Genomic DNA, 18,351 nt, shown 5'->3' with positions numbered 1-18,351 from the left:
ATCGTTTGGCTTTACCATTTATTTTAACTCTATGTGTATTGTTTATATGATCTGTAAGTTTGATTGGTTTAAAGTGAAAACAATTGGTTTTATAGTAAAAAAAATTTTTCTAAAAATTTTTGAAAAATTTCATTTTTTCAAAATAGCTTAAAAAGTATTAGTGATAAAAAAAATCTTAGACAGTAAAAAATGTAGGTTTTGCTATTATAAATATGCTAGTTTTATTTTGTTTCTCTGTAAGACAAAAATTGGTTAAGATATGGCTGTTCAAAATTTGCATACACTCGTGATTAGTGACCCATTCAAGCTTTCTCAATTATAACCCTTTCAAAAATAAACACTTTAAACCGGTGAGACTGACAGATCATATAAAAAATAGATGGGTAAGTAAATTGTTTGTAAAGCGGTAGCGATTAATTTCATTTGGGGAGCTAAACACGGCGAGATTTTCATGATGTTTTACAAAAAAAAAAGAGGGCCAACTTTATTTTGAGCGTAACTCGCTTATTTTTAATGCTAAAACTTTTGTTAGCAATTAAAACAAAGCTTTTTATAAACACTTTAAAAAAGTTTAAATGGGTTTTTCCCGAAAAGTGCTTAATTTTTCGGTGATTTCACCTTGAAATATTCGATTTGGAATTATACGAATAAGAACGTATTTTTCATGAGCCATAATCAATTTATTTTCGTTGCCTGTAGCAGCAACGAACTTCCGCAGTCGAAGTCTTTCCAGCTTAAAATCCTGCTCGTCAATTTCGTCAGATGCGTAGTCTAGATTGCATTCAGTGTTGTCTGGATCTAATAACATAACCGGCATTAGATAAGCAAACTTATCCGTTAAATTCTGTAGCTGTTGAAAATGCTCACGAATTTCTACAATAACTCTATCTAACGAAGAAAACAGCTTTCGTCTCAAATCATTTTCACAAGACAAGTTAGCATCTCTAGTTCCGTCATCAAAAATAGGTTTTTTGCTATGCGCCTCCGAGGTTTTATAGAAACTTCAAGTTTTTCACACATATTTTTTGCATAACCTACAGCGCCATTTACCCATTCCTCTCTTTTCTCTGTCAATATCATCTGCAAAGCATTTACTTTCTGAGCGCACAATCTTATGTCAAGTCCCTTTGTTTGTAAATATTTTTGTGCATCATTCACTTCATGTAGCACCGGTTGCCACAGACCCAATAAATAAAGAAAGGAAAATGGCTGCATCGAAACTAGTAAAGCACCTGCATCTGTCCTAGTGTTTAAGCTTTCACCTGCCTCTGTCAGTTTTTCCAAAGTGACGAGAATGTCTTTGTAATGATGCCATGTCACATTTACGGCATCGCCTCTTACACTCCACCGCGTGTCTTGAATCCTTTTGCCTGTAGCTGCTATCAGAACTTCCCAACGATGTGTCGATGAGGAAAAAAAGAATAGCAACGTTCTAAAGTGCAAAAAAAAAGTTACTGAATCCACCTCAACTGATTTAATACGGGGAATTCCCTAGAGACATTTCCCACAAGTCAGTATAGACGTTGTTGCCAGTCGCTACACAATATCATTCAAAGAAACGAAATTCCCCGAATTCTTCACAAAATAAGTAATGAAAAATTCCGTGCTCCTTTCAGTAGGTCTGAATTTGTAGTTGCGATAAAAATATAAAATGGTTCAAATATTTATAAAATATTTTTTAATATTTATTGTTAAATTTTGCCGCTCCCTAAAAAGTGCCGCCCGGGGCGAGCTGCCCCTGCCGCCCCCACCTCGCTACGCCACTGGGAAGAATATGTAGGTGATATTATCTGTAGAATTTTCTTATTGATTTGAGTTATCCATTTTTAATAATCATTATTTGTTTGCAAGAAATTGGAGTACGGTCCTGGCAAACCTCCGTAAATCACTGTAGAACCAGTTTCCCTCCTCGTTCTATATTTTGTAGGATATTTTTGTTTACGTTTGGATATAATATTGATACATATAAGTAAAAACTGTTATGGTTTAAACTTAGTTATTGGTTTGGTTTGTTTATTTTTTGGTACTAGACTACCGTATTACTATTGAAAGAATTAATTTTTGGTATTTCACTAGTTATTTAATGTATTGTCACAGCTCGATTTTAAAACAAGTATTAGCTACTATGTTCAGAGTTGGACTCCCGAAAAAACTGCATATAATAAAAGTTACTTAAAATTAGTCAGTTGTTTATCTATTTCCGAACATATTTTGAACGCATGCCTTTTCACTGCTGAGAAGAAGTAGCTTTCACCCCCCAAGTAAAAGCAACCCTGGGCTTAATTCCAAAAGTAAAGTAGAGAGTAAGAGGTACCTAAAACCAAATTTTGAAAAAATTATACTCCAAATCGCTCATTTACTGGCCATAAAATCAATCTTAAAAATTTAACGACGTAATAAAAAAGACGAGAAATTCAAACAAGAAAAAGATGCCCTTTATTAATATAAAGAAGTCTACAGGAGAAATAGTTCAGTGGATAATAGAAAATAAACAATATTTTATAACAAAAAATAAATAAAATAACAAGCTGAAAATGAGAGCATTATCATAACGAAAACTTTGTTTATATACGTATTTAAATTCATAATATGTAAAATTGCTATTACGAAAAGTTGTTTAGAATTAAAAATTATGTTTTAATGTGCAAATATATCATTCTAATTTAAATGTTGTGAACTACACTGCGCGTCATAGAAAACGGGCACCCCAAAAAGTGGGTAATTTTTCATGTCTCGTATCTCGTAAACCTGTGGTCCGCTTTAAGTAATTTTTTCAATATCTTATAGCTTTATTCTTTAACAATATCGCTGTTTATAGTAATAATGTTGTTACTAAACAGGTAAATTTTCATTGTATACCTACCGGGTGTACCAATCAAACTGTGTTTTTTTCTCAAAGTTTGCAACACCCTGTGAAATATTCTAGCATTTATAAAACACTGAAATTAAAGCCCTACAATAGCCTCAGGTTTTCTTAACATTCTGTTTCATGATTCATTCGCTTATGTTGGATAGTACAAAAGTTATTAGGTACTTTAATAATTAGACATGGTCTTTATCAGTACAGGGTGTTCCTAAATGCGAGAACCAGTGCGACAAACTTTAAGGGGTAATTCTGCATTAAAAAATAATGACAGTTTGCTCTACAATCGTATGCCCGCAAATGCTTCGTTGCCGAGATATGGGATGTTGAATTTTTTCTTACAAACTGACGATTTATTGATTGCTTAAAAATTGTTTGAGATATGCAAATAAAATTTGGTGGGTTTCATGACGTAGTTATTGCACATTTTTTGACATACAATTAAAAATTTTATATTCACCATTGGCGTGCATACGTGAATATAAAATTCTTAATTGCATGTCAAAAAATGCGCAATAACTATTTCTTAAAATCCACCAAATTTAGTTTGCATATCTCAACCGGTTTTAATGCAATAAATAAATAGTCAGTTTGTAACAAAAAATTCAACATCCTGTATCTCAGAGGCGAAGCACTTGCGGACATATGTTTATAAAGCAAATGGTCATTATTTTTGCATGCAGAATTACCCCTTAAAGTTTGTCGTACTTATTTAGAAACACCCTGTACTGATGAAGAACATGGCTTGTTGTTAAAGTACCTAACTTTTGTATTATCCAATATAAGCGAATGTATCAATAAACAGAATGTTAAGAGAACCTGAGGCAATAGTTGTATCTTAATTTCAGTATTTTATAAATTCTAGAATATGCCACAGGTTGTTGCAAACTTTGAGGAAAAAACACAGTTTGATTCGTACACCCGGTATACAATCAAAATTTACGTGTTTAGCAACAATATTATTACAGCGATATTGTTAAAGAATAAAGCTATAAGATATTGAAAAAATTACTTAAATCGGAAGACAGGTTTAGGAGACACTTGACATCAAACATGATCCATTTTCTGGGGTGCCCGTTTTCTATGAAGCGCAGTGTATAAAGTTGCTTTACTCGAAATTCATATTTTTTATATACCGCGTATAAAATTAATAAAATTTGATTCGTGATAGTTGCATCATAAATCTTAGACCAAGAAGAGCTTTTTATGAAGAATAACTTTTCTTCGTCAAATTAAAAATACAAGATTTATAAATGAAAATGATGTTGGTATCCCTAATTTGAGAAAATTCGTCAAATATTATAATTTTTTATTCCAAACAACATTTTAAGAACAATTTTCAAATATTGTGAAATACATAATACATAAAGATACTTTTTACTGATGAACTGTAGTAGTACTTATGGAACAGTCTATTTATCATTAAAGGGGAGGCCGTATACTTACTCGTACAAAACTTTTGAAAGTTATTAATACATTATTGCTTTCAAAATATACTCAAATTGTATTTTTATACATTTATTACACATAGTATTTTATATAATAATTAAATCACTATAAAATATCATTTATATTTTATTAATAGCTAAATAATTTAAAATTTAGTTTGACATTCACGAAGTGTCAAACTCAAATGTAAATAATAACATTTGCTTTGCTTAACAAATTCAGATTAAAAAACAAGCTGAAAATGCGAGCATTGTCATAACGAAAACTTTGTATATTTACGTATTTTAATTCATAATATAGAAAATTTCTATTATGAAAAGTAGTTTAAAATTAATAATTATGTTTTAATGTGCAATTATAGCATTCTAATTTAAATGTTATGAACTATAAAGGTAATTTAATCTTGATCGAAATTCATATGTTTTATATACCTCGTATAAAATAAATAAAATTTTATACAAGGTGTCCCAAAAGTAGTGGAACGGTCGAATATTTCGCGAACTAAACATCGGATCGAAAAACTGAAAAATACGTGTTCAATAATTTTCAAAAATATATCCAATAACACCAAACACTACACCCCCTGGAGGTGGGGTGGGGGGTAACTTTAAAATCTCAAATGAAAACCCCTAGATTTTCTTGCAGATTTGGATTCGTTACGCAAAAGTACGCAACTTTTATTCAAGACATTTTTTTGAACTGTGGGTAGATGGCGCTATAATTGGGAAAAACGATTTATTCTGTTACCATAGGTAAATTATAGAAACGGTCTAATATCTCGAGAAATACACTTCCAAATGAGAAATTTTTTTTAATACTTTTCGAAAACCTATCGAATAACACTAAACATGACCCTCCAACCCACCCCGCAGGTGGGGTGGGGGGTAACTTTAAAATATTAAATAGCAACCCCCACTTTTTATTACAGATTCGGATTTGTCATGAAAAACTAAGCAACATTTATTCGAAACATTTTTTGAGAATTGTTGATAGATGGCGCTTTAATTGGAAAAATACGATTTATTAGCGCCATCTATCAGCATTTTTAAAAAATGTTTCGAATAACTGTTGCTTAATTTTTCATGACGAATGCGAATCTGCAATAAAAAGTGGGGTTGCTATTTAAGATTTTAAAGTTACCCCCCACCCCACCTCCAGGGGGTGGGTTGGAGGGTCATGTTTAGTGTTTATCGATAGGTTTTCGAAAAATATTAAAAACCTGTTTTTTGGTTTCTTATTTGGACGTGTATTTCTCGAGATATTAGACCGTTTCTATAATTTACCTATGGTATCAGGATAAATCGTTTTTCCCAATTATAGCGCCATCTATCCACAGTTCGAAAAAATGTCTTGGATAAAAGTTGCTTACTTTTACGTAACGAATCCAAATCTGCAAGAAAAACTAGGGGTTTCCATTTAAGATTTTAAAGTTACCCCCCACCCCACCTCCAGGGGGTGTAGTGGGAGTTGGTGTTTGGTGTCATTGGATAGATTTTTGAAAATGATTGAACATGTATTTTTCAGTTTTTCCATCCGATGTTTAGTTCGCGAAATATTCGACCGTTCCCCTACTTTTGGGACACCCTATATATGATGGTTGCATCATAAATCTTAAAACATGAAGAGCTTTTTATGAAGAATAACTTTTATTTGTTAAATTAAAAATAAAAGAGTTATAAATGAAAATGTTCTTGGTATCCATAATTTGAGAAAAATCTTCAAATATTTTTTTCCATTAGAAGGATGTACCGGGTGTCCCAATAAGAATGGCTCTCGGCCATATCTCAGGAACCGTTTATAGTAGAGCTTTGAAATAAAAATTTTTATAACAAAAGTTGCCTCAGGAAAAGCCTGGAAATTATTTTCATAATTGTGGGTCCACCGCTAGAGGGCGTAATTGAATATCAAAAATAAAAAAATCAAAATTTTACAAAATTTTCCTAATGAAGGGGCACTGGAAATCCGATGATTGTATTCTTCATCAAATTCTGCGCATATTTAATTTAACAAGTTTAACTCTACCTTTGCAAATAAGAGGTGGGGGTGAGTGGGAACCTTGTTATGAAAAAATGGCTGTAAGTCCGGTTCTGCTAAATCAAATTTTAAAAACTGGGTCTTGTTAAAGACAGATCTTTTTCTTAAATGTAAGCGTGATAATTTTGAACCATCCTAATAAGTAATAAGCCAGCTGGAAGGCGTTATTTAATTTTTTTTCAGAAATCTAGTTTTCTTTGGAAAATATTAAATACAAGTATGCATTTTTAATCATACTTTATAAAATTAGATTAAATTAGCAATAGAATAGCGAAACCCGCATGACGATACCTTTTTTCTATCTCAAGATATCTCGAGAAACGTGTAAATTTTATACATAACTGTTACTATCACCGGTAAGCTAAGTTAATGAAAAGTAGTGTGCTGTGGAAAAAAAACAAAATAATATTTTCCAGATGTCAACGTATAAAAATATAATTAATTAAAACAACAATATAAAGAGAGACAATACTATTAAAATTAAATATAACACAGAACAAGAAGAACTACTTAGTGACGACCTAAATATTCAAATTGTTGCCCATCATACACTACTCTAGGATACATTATCCAGAGAATACTAAACGCCATTCAAAGCATATCGAAAGCAGAAATTGAGACTGCTGTTCAATCTACTCTTGAAAGAGTAAATGTTTGCAACGAAAATGATGGGCAAAAATTTAAACGTTTATGTCATCACTAAATAGTTGTTTTTATTTCTTTGTAATAGGGCTTTTCAACGCTTCTCATTTGTTTCGAGCCTCTGTCATATGCCGTAAAATCCGTGTATAATATTAATATACGAGATATGAACGAGGCTCGAAACAAATGAGAAGCGTTGAAAAGACCTAATATGCGTTGACAGCTGGAAAATGTTTCTTTGTTGTTTCCATAGCACACTACTTTTAATTAATTTCATTTACCGGTGACAGTAACAGTTATGTTTTTAAATTTACACGTTTTGTAAGATATCTCCAGATAGAAAAAAGGTATTAATATGCGGTTTTCGCTATTCTGTTGCTAATTTTGTCTAATTTTGTAATATGGTATTAAAAATGCATGTTTGTATTTAATATTTTCCAAGGAACACTAGATTTCTGAAAAAAATTAAATAACGCCTTCTAGCTGGCATATTACTCAGTAAGTTGGTTGGAAATCATAACTTTCACATTGACGAAAAAGATCTGTCTTCAACAAGACCAAGTTTGCAAAATTTGATTAAGCAGAACCGGACTCACAGCCAGTTTTTCATAACAAGGTCCCCACTCACCCCCACCTCTTATTTCCAAAGGTAGACCTAAACTTGTCAAATCAAATATGCGTAGAATTTTATGAAGAATACTACGATCGCATTTCCAGTGCCCCTTCATTAGGAAAATTTTCTAAAATTTAGATTTTTTAATTTTTGATATTCAATTACGCCCTCTAGCGGTGGTCCCACAGTTATGAAAATAATTTCCAGGCTTTTCCTGAGGCAACTTTTGTTATAAAATTTTTTATTTCAAAGCTCTACTATAAACGGTTCCTGAGATATGGCCGAGAGCCATTCTTATTGGGACACCCGGTACACAGACACAATATTGGCTAGTGATTTTAGTCAATAATTTTGCGAATTCGACAAAAAATAATTTCTAAATCGTTAATAATTATTACTAAATAATTACTAACTTTGCCAATTTCGGCAAAATTCTCAAAAAACAAAAAAAAAAATACCTTCTACAATCACTAGCCAGTTGTGTCGAGCATGCCCCGCTAACTCTAATAAAAAACATGTAATCGTATTTATTTTCCTTCCGTTTAGTCAGAGGCGCTGATGTCGGCATTGTGATTGGTGGAACATGACTTTTGACAAATCCTGCGCTATCTGTGAATCTGTAATCTGTGTTCGTGTTCGTTCGTTCGTTGTCGGTTGTCGTTCACTTATTTTATATGGTCGGTTATAGGGCTTTTCATTCACAGTCATTTGTTTCGAGCTTCTGTCATGTGTCACATAATATTAATATATCTAAGTCATACGTTATTGATATAACCAATGATACAAACCAAAGACGTATGACGTAGATATAATAATATTATGTGACACATGACAGAAGCTCGAAAGAAATGACAATCGATGAAAAGCCCTATATGATGTGTTTGGTGTTTGTGTTTAGTTTGTGTCACCATAAAAAGCTGATATTCAGTCGTGTTTTTTGATATTTTTATTATTTCATAATCGAGTACCTTTTTAAAGGTAAATTTTTCTGATTGTAGGTACTGTTTATCCAACAGTTTTAAAATACACATTTTATTTCGCGTTTTGTTGTTGGGTCTAATGGCCGATCAGCTGTTGTGTGCAGCCGATAAATTCAACAAGTAAATATATATTTAATCGAAATTAAATACTCATATTTCTATGTAAAATGTCACATTGTATAAATAAATAATTAAGAAACAAAAGTTGTTTGTGTTTTACCTTTATTGTCCACTTGAATAAAATAATATTAAATATTGGAAGTACCGTATGGAGGCTATGGTGTACCTAGCGTGGAGGCTAGATAACGCTACCCTTCCTATCCAATCAACAGCAAGAACGTTTAAAATTTCACACCTATCATGTCGAAGCTACAGACCACTTATGTGGAGGCCAGATTTGTAGTATCCTTCCAATTTTCCAGGTGCTGAAATACGTGACATATTTTTTGAAGGGTAAGATCGCATTCTACCAAATCACACAACACTTTTTTCTATGGTGTCGAGTTAAATGGAACAGTCCATTTATACTAAAGGGGAGGCCGTATTTATACTGGTATAAACCTTTTTAAAACTGTTAATAAATTATTGCTTTTAAAATATTTATACTCAAATTGTATTTTTGAACATCTTATTTATTTTATATAATAATTAAATTCACTATCAAATGTCATTGATGTTTTATTAATACTTAATTTAAAATTTAGTTTGACATTCACGAAGTGTCAAACTCAAATGTAAATAACATATGCTTGGCAAATCGAGATTTAAAAAAAGTAGCCTACTTCCTAATCAACCATTTGAGCTGACGTTTAGTACGTCTGTAGGAGATAACCGGATTGTGACGTCACATTTTAGACTTTGAGGTCGATTATCTCGAAGACGCAGACGGTTAGATATATCGAAATGCCGTTTTCAGATTTGGATTCAGAAGGTAAAACTACATAAGAATCCATCGATACACCTGCTCTAAGTATTGCAGGAGCGGCAACGCAATAACACACACACTTTTGCAAATTTATAAACGAAAAGTTTTCGTTGAAAAAAAGTAGCCTACTTCCTAATCAAAGATTTCAGCTGACGTTTAGTGCGTGGTAGGAAATACCCGGATTGTGACGTCACATTTTAGATTTTGAAGTCGATTATCTCAAAAATGGTTAGAGCTATCGAAATTTCGTTTTCAGATTTGGATTCAGAAGACAAAACTACATACGAATCCATCGATACATCTGCTCTAAGTATTGCAGGAGCGGCAACGCAATAACACACAGACCTTTGCAAATTTATAAACGAAAAGTTTTCGTTGAAAATTTTAGAATATTGTTAATAATTGTTTTATGTATATATTTTCAGACTATAATTTCGAAAGCAAAGGTGAAGGTGTACTGTCCAGTCCGCCCTTTCAGGTACCAAATGGAATTATCTGTATATCGATGTTTGTGAAAACTTCTTCTAAAGGAACGTTATCGATACAAGTTAAAGATAGAAATGCACTCAATGCAATGGACACAAGAGAACTAAATACTAATGTAAGTAAGAAATTGTTTTTATACTCTATGGAATTCTATATTTATGATACATTTAGGTGGACAGGTCATAGGTACTAGAGGTTAAAAATTGTTGTCACTCGAGTTACTGATTTTTGGTATAACTGTTGGAAGTCAAACAATTCTCTAACCAAATTTTTTCGTTGGCTACTCGTCCCTCACGATCCGTGCGTTTTATAGAGTCCGATCCTGTTCTGGAATTCTCTACGCCGGCCCATAAAGAGCATATATGGATATAAATAAATCTAAAATCAAATGGAAATGTACTTGTGTCAAAGAGAGATATTCTAATGCGGTACTCCATAAATCATTCTGAGGGATTAAGGCAGAGGCTTACTCTTATCTTAGCTTCTTGTTATTGATAATAAAGTAGGTATAATTTGGTCAGTCGTATTTCCTCTAATCCTCTTATGTCATGCTGAGTAAACCCTTGTGAATAGCCACTAGACTAATATTATGTATGAATGACAGTTTTATGAACTTCAAAATGTGATTTCGCTAAATTTTAACTACAATTAACGCTGTATTAATAATAATAATTATTCAGAATTGGCGCAATGACATGAAATTCTTTAAGTTAGGAGACCAATCTATTCATGTAAATTTTATTTCCTCTGAGTGACATTAAATTTTCCATCATATGTATGCGGTGTCCTTTAGAATATATTACCAACCGGTTACAATTTCGTTTTCTTGTGTTATTTTTGGCCGCGAGTAAAATAATCAATTTCAATTTTAAGCCATATTTTTCAACCATTGGAAATGCAGCTCAGAAGATAACTATCAATTTCTTTTAAAGGTAGCCCTTTTCCATAATGCTCATAATTTTTTCTTTTAAACAACTTTGCACTAGATACATGTTTTTTTAAAAGCAAACTGATCCTTAACTTAATCTATAATATTATCGCAGGCTGCTCTTGAAGATAAATTAAAGTTCTCTTTATTTTGTACCCGGTTCTTCGGCACCCTCGATTCTTACATATTTTCGTTTAGGGTACGAACAGAACAAGTGGGTAATGATGTTGATTATAGTTACTTTCGAGTATTCGTTACAAATCGTTACTTTTGTATAAAGTAATAATTTAAAGTATTCGTTACTTTGATTACTTTTGTATTTGAGTACTGGCAATATTATCGAGAATCGCATTTCTAGGTACATATTTTGTATTAGTATTAGTAGGATACTTTGATTACTATGATTACTCTTGAATTTGAGTACCTACCGGCAATCATATCGAGAATCGCATTTCTCAGTATTTCGTATAAATATAAGATCCGATATAGATATAACGACCTAAGTCTAGTGCCGACCACTGGACTGGTAACACGCGTGCGAGCGGAGCGGAGCAGAGAAGCAGCGAAGAGAAGCCAACGAGTAGTGGGGATTGCTCGGCTGGGGACTTATTAGTCCTACCTTGAATGTAAGCGAGGTAACAGTTGAGCGTTTTGACTCTCCGAGGCGAGAAGACGCGGACGACAAGAAGCCAGACGGTGAAAGGGTTGTTTTCGGCTAGCAGGAATTCTCATTCCATCACGAATGTAAGCGTGATAGCGAAACCGTAACACTTTTTCGCCTTAGGCAAGAAGGTGAGGCAAAAGCCGTTCGTCTGGATGTGGTGAAACTTAGGGAATTTCTATTGAGTTCTCTGAGACGCCACAACTAGAGATCGGCTAGCGGAAAAAGAAATAGCGGGCTCGACGAGAGCCCGCTACGGGATATCTACTGTGCCTCCGTAAGGGAAGGGTGTAGTTTAAAACACTGCACCTCGACACTGCAGGGTGTAGCTTTTGAGAACCTACATTGATGCAGCCCCGGCCCCTAGGTCAGTAGATCGAGAAACTCAAGTGGAACCCGTACTCAGTTCTGTCTGGGTACGTGAACAACCGCGCTTGGTGCAGGGAGCCAACCCTGAAGTCGAGCTGGCGTCGGGCCAGTCGGCAGAAAAAAAGGCTTCATCCAAAATTAGGACCGTTCGCCCCCAACCCCAGACGATTGATCGAGCTAGGTCTCGATCACGCCCCCGATCCATGGCGCAATCCCCGCCAATCTATGAGAGCTCACGCAAAGTGGGCTCAAACCTGTTTCAGGAATTAAGTTCCGACACCGATGACTGCTCATCCATGGATGAAAATGGGTTCAAGAAACCTAGAAGCGAGAGGAAGAAGGAGAAATCCAAAAAGAAGAAAGAGGAGAAATCGAAGAACGACGCAGAAGCGAAGAAGGACGGAGAAAATCCAATAGCAGAGCCCATGGATGATGAGGCAGAGCAGGCAGTCAGAGGCACCACCAAACGAGCGAAACCGAAAGAGAGTGAAGCCGACGAAAACAAGAAAGAGAAGGTACTCAAGACGAATGAGCAAGAAGAGATGAGGAAAATGCTAGAGGCGATGACGGCAGAGAGAGACCAACAAAGAGCCGAAAACGAGAAACTAAGGATCGTAATCCAAGAACAAAAGGAACAGATGAAGGAAATGTCAACCCGATTGAAGGATCTGATAGATCAACAAAAAACAACGTCAGAACAACTAAAAATGATGACAGCACTCTTACAAAATCTCCAACAGAAGCCAGTCTCTGAAGTCGAGAAATCGCAGCCAATCCCTGAAGCCAAAAAGTCACCCGCAGAGGAGAGACTAAGGAAAATCCGAGAGGCACCAAAAAATAAAGAAGATTTCCCAAAACTGAAGACACCCATCTCAAAAGACGAGACGACATCATGGGAAAACCAAGCAAGAAACGCCATGAGAGCTGCTTCACCCCCACCAGAAGACTCCTTCAACCTACCCCGAGGAAACGCCCCACCAATGCATCCATCTACGAGCACGGGTGGAGATGCGCCTGCCGCACGGCATCCCAAGGATTCAGAGTCGAACCAAATGGAGACGAACCAACAAGAAGAAGCTGCCGCGTTACCTGAACAACAGTTAACCCGTCAACGTAAGCCGCCTGTAATTAAATTACAGAGCGTGAGCGAGACAGGGGCTATCCTCAGTATAGCCCAGAAACAAGGCGTAATCACGACAAATAAGATCTCCAGAAGCGGAAGGGAAACCCTCATCCAGGCGAAAAGCCCGGAAGATTATCGAAAGATGACCCACATTATTGAGGATTACGCAAAGAACATGACCCTAAAAGATCCCAAGAAGAGACTACAATGGATAGCCTTCCCATTCGAGGAAGAAGTAAAACCTAAAATGGTAATAAGAGGGCTACCAACGAATACCAAAGAGGAAGAGATCAAGAACGACATGGCAGATCAATATAACATTGACTGCCAAGCAGCAAAGAATATGTCAACAAGAGCCGGCCCAAGAAGACAGCTACCTATGTTCGTCATAACTCTGGATCAGGGGGACGTCGAGGCGGCGAGGCGCATAACCAACCTGTGCCACATGAAGGTCGTGGTAGAGGATCTCCGAAAAGCGACAGGACCCACGCAGTGTTTCAACTGCCAAGGCTACCACCACGCCCAGAACGCGTGCCACAAGGACCCCAGGTGTGTCAAATGCGGTGAGGATCACCCCACTAAGATGTGCAAAAGGGCCAAAGAAGTTAAAGCTGCATGCGCCAACTGTAAAGGCAGCCATCCAGCCAGCTACAGAGGATGCCTTAGATGCCCTACGTGGGGAAGACCCCCACCAAGGAGGCCGCAACAACAACAACCACAGGCAAGAAGACCACAAGCCACCGGCACCACCTACGCCCAGGCCACGCAGAACAACCAACATACATAGTCAGAATAGTGACTAGGGTAGTTAGAGAAGTTATACAAGGCATCAGGGAAGCGCAGAAGTAATGCTGACAGAAAGTCGTTTGAGGATAGGCTCCTGGAATCCGGGCGGTATATCAACGAACCAAAACATCATGGATGAAATCGCCAATAGATATGAGATGGACATCGATAAGCCAGTGTTTATCGAGATATTTTGAATATTTGTCGAATCCACCACATATTAATTTGTATATGGTTAAGTACGAGACCAGTTAATAATCTGAAACTTTATTTATAATTTACATTTTTAGGTATATTTTTAAAAAGAAGCTACATCTCGATAAAAGGTGACTTATGGAAAAAGACTAAGAGGCAGAAGTTTTAAAAACACTGTGTTTAACTAATGGTACCACAATAATAGATTAATTGGAACGTACACAAACATTTGGGGGGTTTAAAGGAACAAAACCCCCATAAATTTTTTACGTAAATATATTGAAAAAGAAGCCGCATCTCGCTAAAAACTGGCTTATCGAAAAAATACTAGGAGGCAAAAAAGTTTTAAAAACGTCGTGTTTAACTAATGGTACCCCAATGATAAATTAATTGGAACGTACACAAAAGTTGGGGGGGGGGGGGGGGTTTAAGGGAACAAAATTCCCATAGTCTTTTTATGGGGTGGAAAAATTTCGCTATAATTTTGTTTTAAGATTTTCCTGCCTTAATAATTATACATGTCCATTTTTAATGGTTTTCAATATATTGAAAAAAAAACAACAATGACAATAAATAGAGTAGTAAGGACGGCGAGAGACGGTTCCCCAATAGGAAGACGATCAGTGGAAAGACAACGAAAACGATGGAATGACAACTTACTGGAGGCACATTGAAAAACAGACAGAGTAATGTCTATATAAAAAGAAGAAGAAGAAGAAAAAAATCGATTTTCATTTTGTAACTTCAAAGGGCTGTAACTTTTTTTATGAGCACTTTTTTTGTATTAAGTATATACCCTAATAACACAAAACATTCCAGGAATGTTCCTAGAAGGTACACACAGGACATTGAAAACATTCCTGGAATGTCCCCAAAAGCACACGAGCGTCCCTGGAAAGTCCCAGGAAAGTGCTGTGTCAGCATTTTAAACATTCCTTGAATGTCTTGTTGGAACATTCCATGAATGTCTACGAATGTTCTTTGAACATTCACAGTATATTGTTTAGACTGAATGTCTTGTTGAAGCATTCCATGAATGTTCTTAGGACATTCAAAGTATATTTTTTAGACATTCTCTGAAATATATCGTCAGTGATGTGACAATACCTCCTATATGTCTTGAGTTTTGCAGGAGACGAAAAACATTTTTTACGGTCACCTCCTGTTTTCATACGTAAGTTTTGACTTGTTTTGTAGTAAATAGATAGTTGAATTTACTACAAAACAAATCAAAAAATATATGAAAACACGAGGTGGCCCAAACAAGTTTTTCATCTCCTACAAAATTCATGAAAAAGCAGATAGGAGGTATTGTCACATCACCGACGATATACCAGAAGTACAGTAGGAAAAATGAAAGAATACCCATGAACGAACATATAAAACACGCTGTATTTTCCGTCACCGTGTCACACAAAAAACTGGTCAGCACAAGTACATGTAATAATTATTGTTACTTGCACTGGACAATTTTCTTTGTGACACGGTGACAGGAAAATACAGCGTGTTTTATATGTTCATTCATAGGTATTCTTTCATTTTTCCGACTGTATATGTAGCCATACCAAATAATACATCCTTGATAAATATAAACATTTTTATTGCACAAAATCTTGTCATATATTTTTTTCCATAATCATCACTACGATGACGATTCATTGTATTGAATTGTTCATTAGAATTACAATCTGGTCATAACTCTGACCAATGAGCAATTTTAATTTAACCTAAATTACTACTGTTCCTTAAAATGAAGAGCTTACCCATAGCGTCTCTTATCTAATCTAACAGGCACACAAGCACTATGCTCTGCTTTTCTAACCGCACTATTCTAACATACACATGCACACAAGCATTATGCTCTGCTTTTCACTATCACTCAAACTAGTTCAAAAGGCTTTGTCCTCTTCAATCTTCTAGTTTGCCCAGTAGTATCCAGGAGCTGGATTTCCTCAATATTCTTGTAGGTACTTACGAAGTTGTTGCTTGTGACTTCCAACTTTAAAAACAAATCCAGCTGTAAAATATTTATGTGCCTGAAGGCTTTTGTATGCTTTCATCTATAATATCTATAATAGTAATTTGGTGGAATGCGCTTTATGGTAAAATCCAATTCTGACTGAATTGTATATTATGGATTTAAATCCCCAATTATTTTCAGCTTCAATAAATATCTAAAACAATAAAAGAAATAATGTTATTGCTTGCAAAATTCATCAATATTGATAAATATCAGAGAAAAATTAACACTGATAAAAATTGTTAGCCCTACCTTTCTCCAAACATCTGTTGTCTCCAATAATAATTTCCTTAAATAATCACTTTGCAGTGTGGTAAAGTTTATAAAGTTCACAAAATACAGCAAACGAAATCAAAATGAATCCAAAATATGACAATAAACAGTGAAATGATGAAAGGAAATGATATTACAAACATAACCTCTGTAACGTAACCTGTATGCCATGCCAACCAGAACCAGAAGTCACGTGGTTTGGATTGCCTAAATACATATACACGCGCAGCAAATTTGAAAATGAATGCAAATTGAATAGTAAATGGCCTCTCTTAAAATATAGGACATTGGTAGTATGTCCATAGAATGTCTTGTGGTAACATTCCACGAATAACTTAATCAGATATTCACCGAATGTTCCTTGAATGTCCAGTACATTCAAACATTAATAGAACTTTGATAGTACATTCCTGGAATGTTTTGTGTTGTGAGGGTATCTCTGTATAATGGATAAAAATTAAATGATATGTAATTGTTCTGTCATTGCAGCTCCACAATATTAGTAATCTCGAGTAATCGGTTTGCATCAATTAAGTGCCAAAAACAAACCCCCGAAACTCTAGGTGACGTACCTTAGCAGTAACCCTGGGCACCCAGGTGCTTAGGAGGTCGGTTCTGATTGCAAATTCGTATTCAGTGACCCCAAATACCCCGAAATAAGAAAATCTGGCCCTTAATATATCGATTTTAACATGTTTATGCATTTTTCGATTCGTTTTAAACACGTTGAAATGTAATAATGCATTTCCACCTATTTTTATATTGTAGACTTTTTCCCAGACGTTATATTAATCCTAAATGCAATGCAAAAAGTTGCAAGTCTCTATGTATGTACCTACTATATTTAAAAATAGATTTATTCCTATGTTTTTATTTATTTTTTTATTTGTTAACGGACCTTGCCTACTTTTAGTACAATTTAAGTGTTAAATGCCCTGGTCTAATAAAAACAATGCCATACCTAAATGTAAAATTAAAGTTGATGATCATAGTCTAGAAATATTATCATTTCTACATATTTTTCGGTCAATCTAAGCTATTTTTTCCAGGTCTAATAAGAATAGTGTGTATTTATTATTCAAATCTAATGTGTTGCATTTTTATTTTCAAAAGAACTAACATCTGTGAAATTCTGTGAATTATCTACCTCGACAAATCGTATAGACATCTGTTTCTGGGTGCATGCTTTGTTAAATGATATACCTCCCTCTGTTTCAGCTACTTCTCAGCGCCCTGTAATCCTGTAAAACTCTTCATAGCCTTCGCCCTTCATAGATAAAATTTTAGTTAACTGTACTGATACCTAACACTCGTGGAATACCGGTCCAACTCCGATATCAACCGATATCAACTGAGTAGATACAATACTCAAAATCAAAATAGGTACTCGCTCTGATACGATTGGTACGAAGTATCGAAGTAATCAGAATAATCAAAGTAACGATTTGCCTCTCTGTATACTAATCGTTCCTATCGAATTACTCAAAATTGTGGATACTGAATCTATTGACCCTCTTTTGGATTAATTTAACACCATATAATATATAACAGGTATAATACCTAAAGAATGGCTCCAATCGACATTTATACTGCTACCCAAAAAAGTCAATGCAAAGGAGTGCAATGAACATCGCACCATAGCCTTAATGAGTCATGTCTTGAAATTGTTTTTAAAAGTGATTCACAATAGAATACATAAGAAATTAGACGAAGGCGTAAGTGATACACAAATGGGATTTAGAAAAGGTCTGGGAACACGGGACGCACCGTTTGCAGTAAATGTTCTTTCGCAAAGATCCCTAGATATGAATCAGGAAGTATATGCCTGTTTCATTGATTTTGAGAAGGCATTTGACAAAATGCAGCATAATCGTCTCAAAGAAATTTTGTTAAATAAAAACATAGACAGTAGAGACATTAGAATTATATGTAACCTCTATTGGAATCAGACAGCAAAAGTGAAATTTGAAAATGAACTGACTGAGGATATCCAGATTCGTCGTG

The 18,351-nt window shown here is 35.0% G+C and overlaps 1 protein-coding gene across 2 annotated transcripts in view; it reads left to right on the top strand.

Annotated features, from left to right (window-relative positions):
- Window positions 1–18,351, top strand: part of LOC114335080 (tyrosine-protein phosphatase 69D-like) — a 729,328-nt gene that overhangs the window by 201,194 nt on the left and 509,783 nt on the right. For both annotated transcript variants that reach the window (XM_050654333.1, XM_050654334.1), the window contains one exon: window positions 9,932–10,107. In XM_050654333.1, coding sequence (XP_050510290.1) covers window positions 9,932–10,107 — 176 coding nt within the window. The remainder of the gene's footprint in view (window positions 1–9,931; window positions 10,108–18,351) is intronic.

Source organism: Diabrotica virgifera, chromosome 6 (genome assembly GCF_917563875.1).
Source record: "Diabrotica virgifera virgifera chromosome 6, PGI_DIABVI_V3a".
Lineage (NCBI taxonomy): Eukaryota > Metazoa > Arthropoda > Insecta > Coleoptera > Chrysomelidae > Diabrotica > Diabrotica virgifera.
The sequence above is the reverse complement of the archived record's forward strand: the minus strand, read 5'-3'. Positions and strand labels throughout refer to the sequence as shown.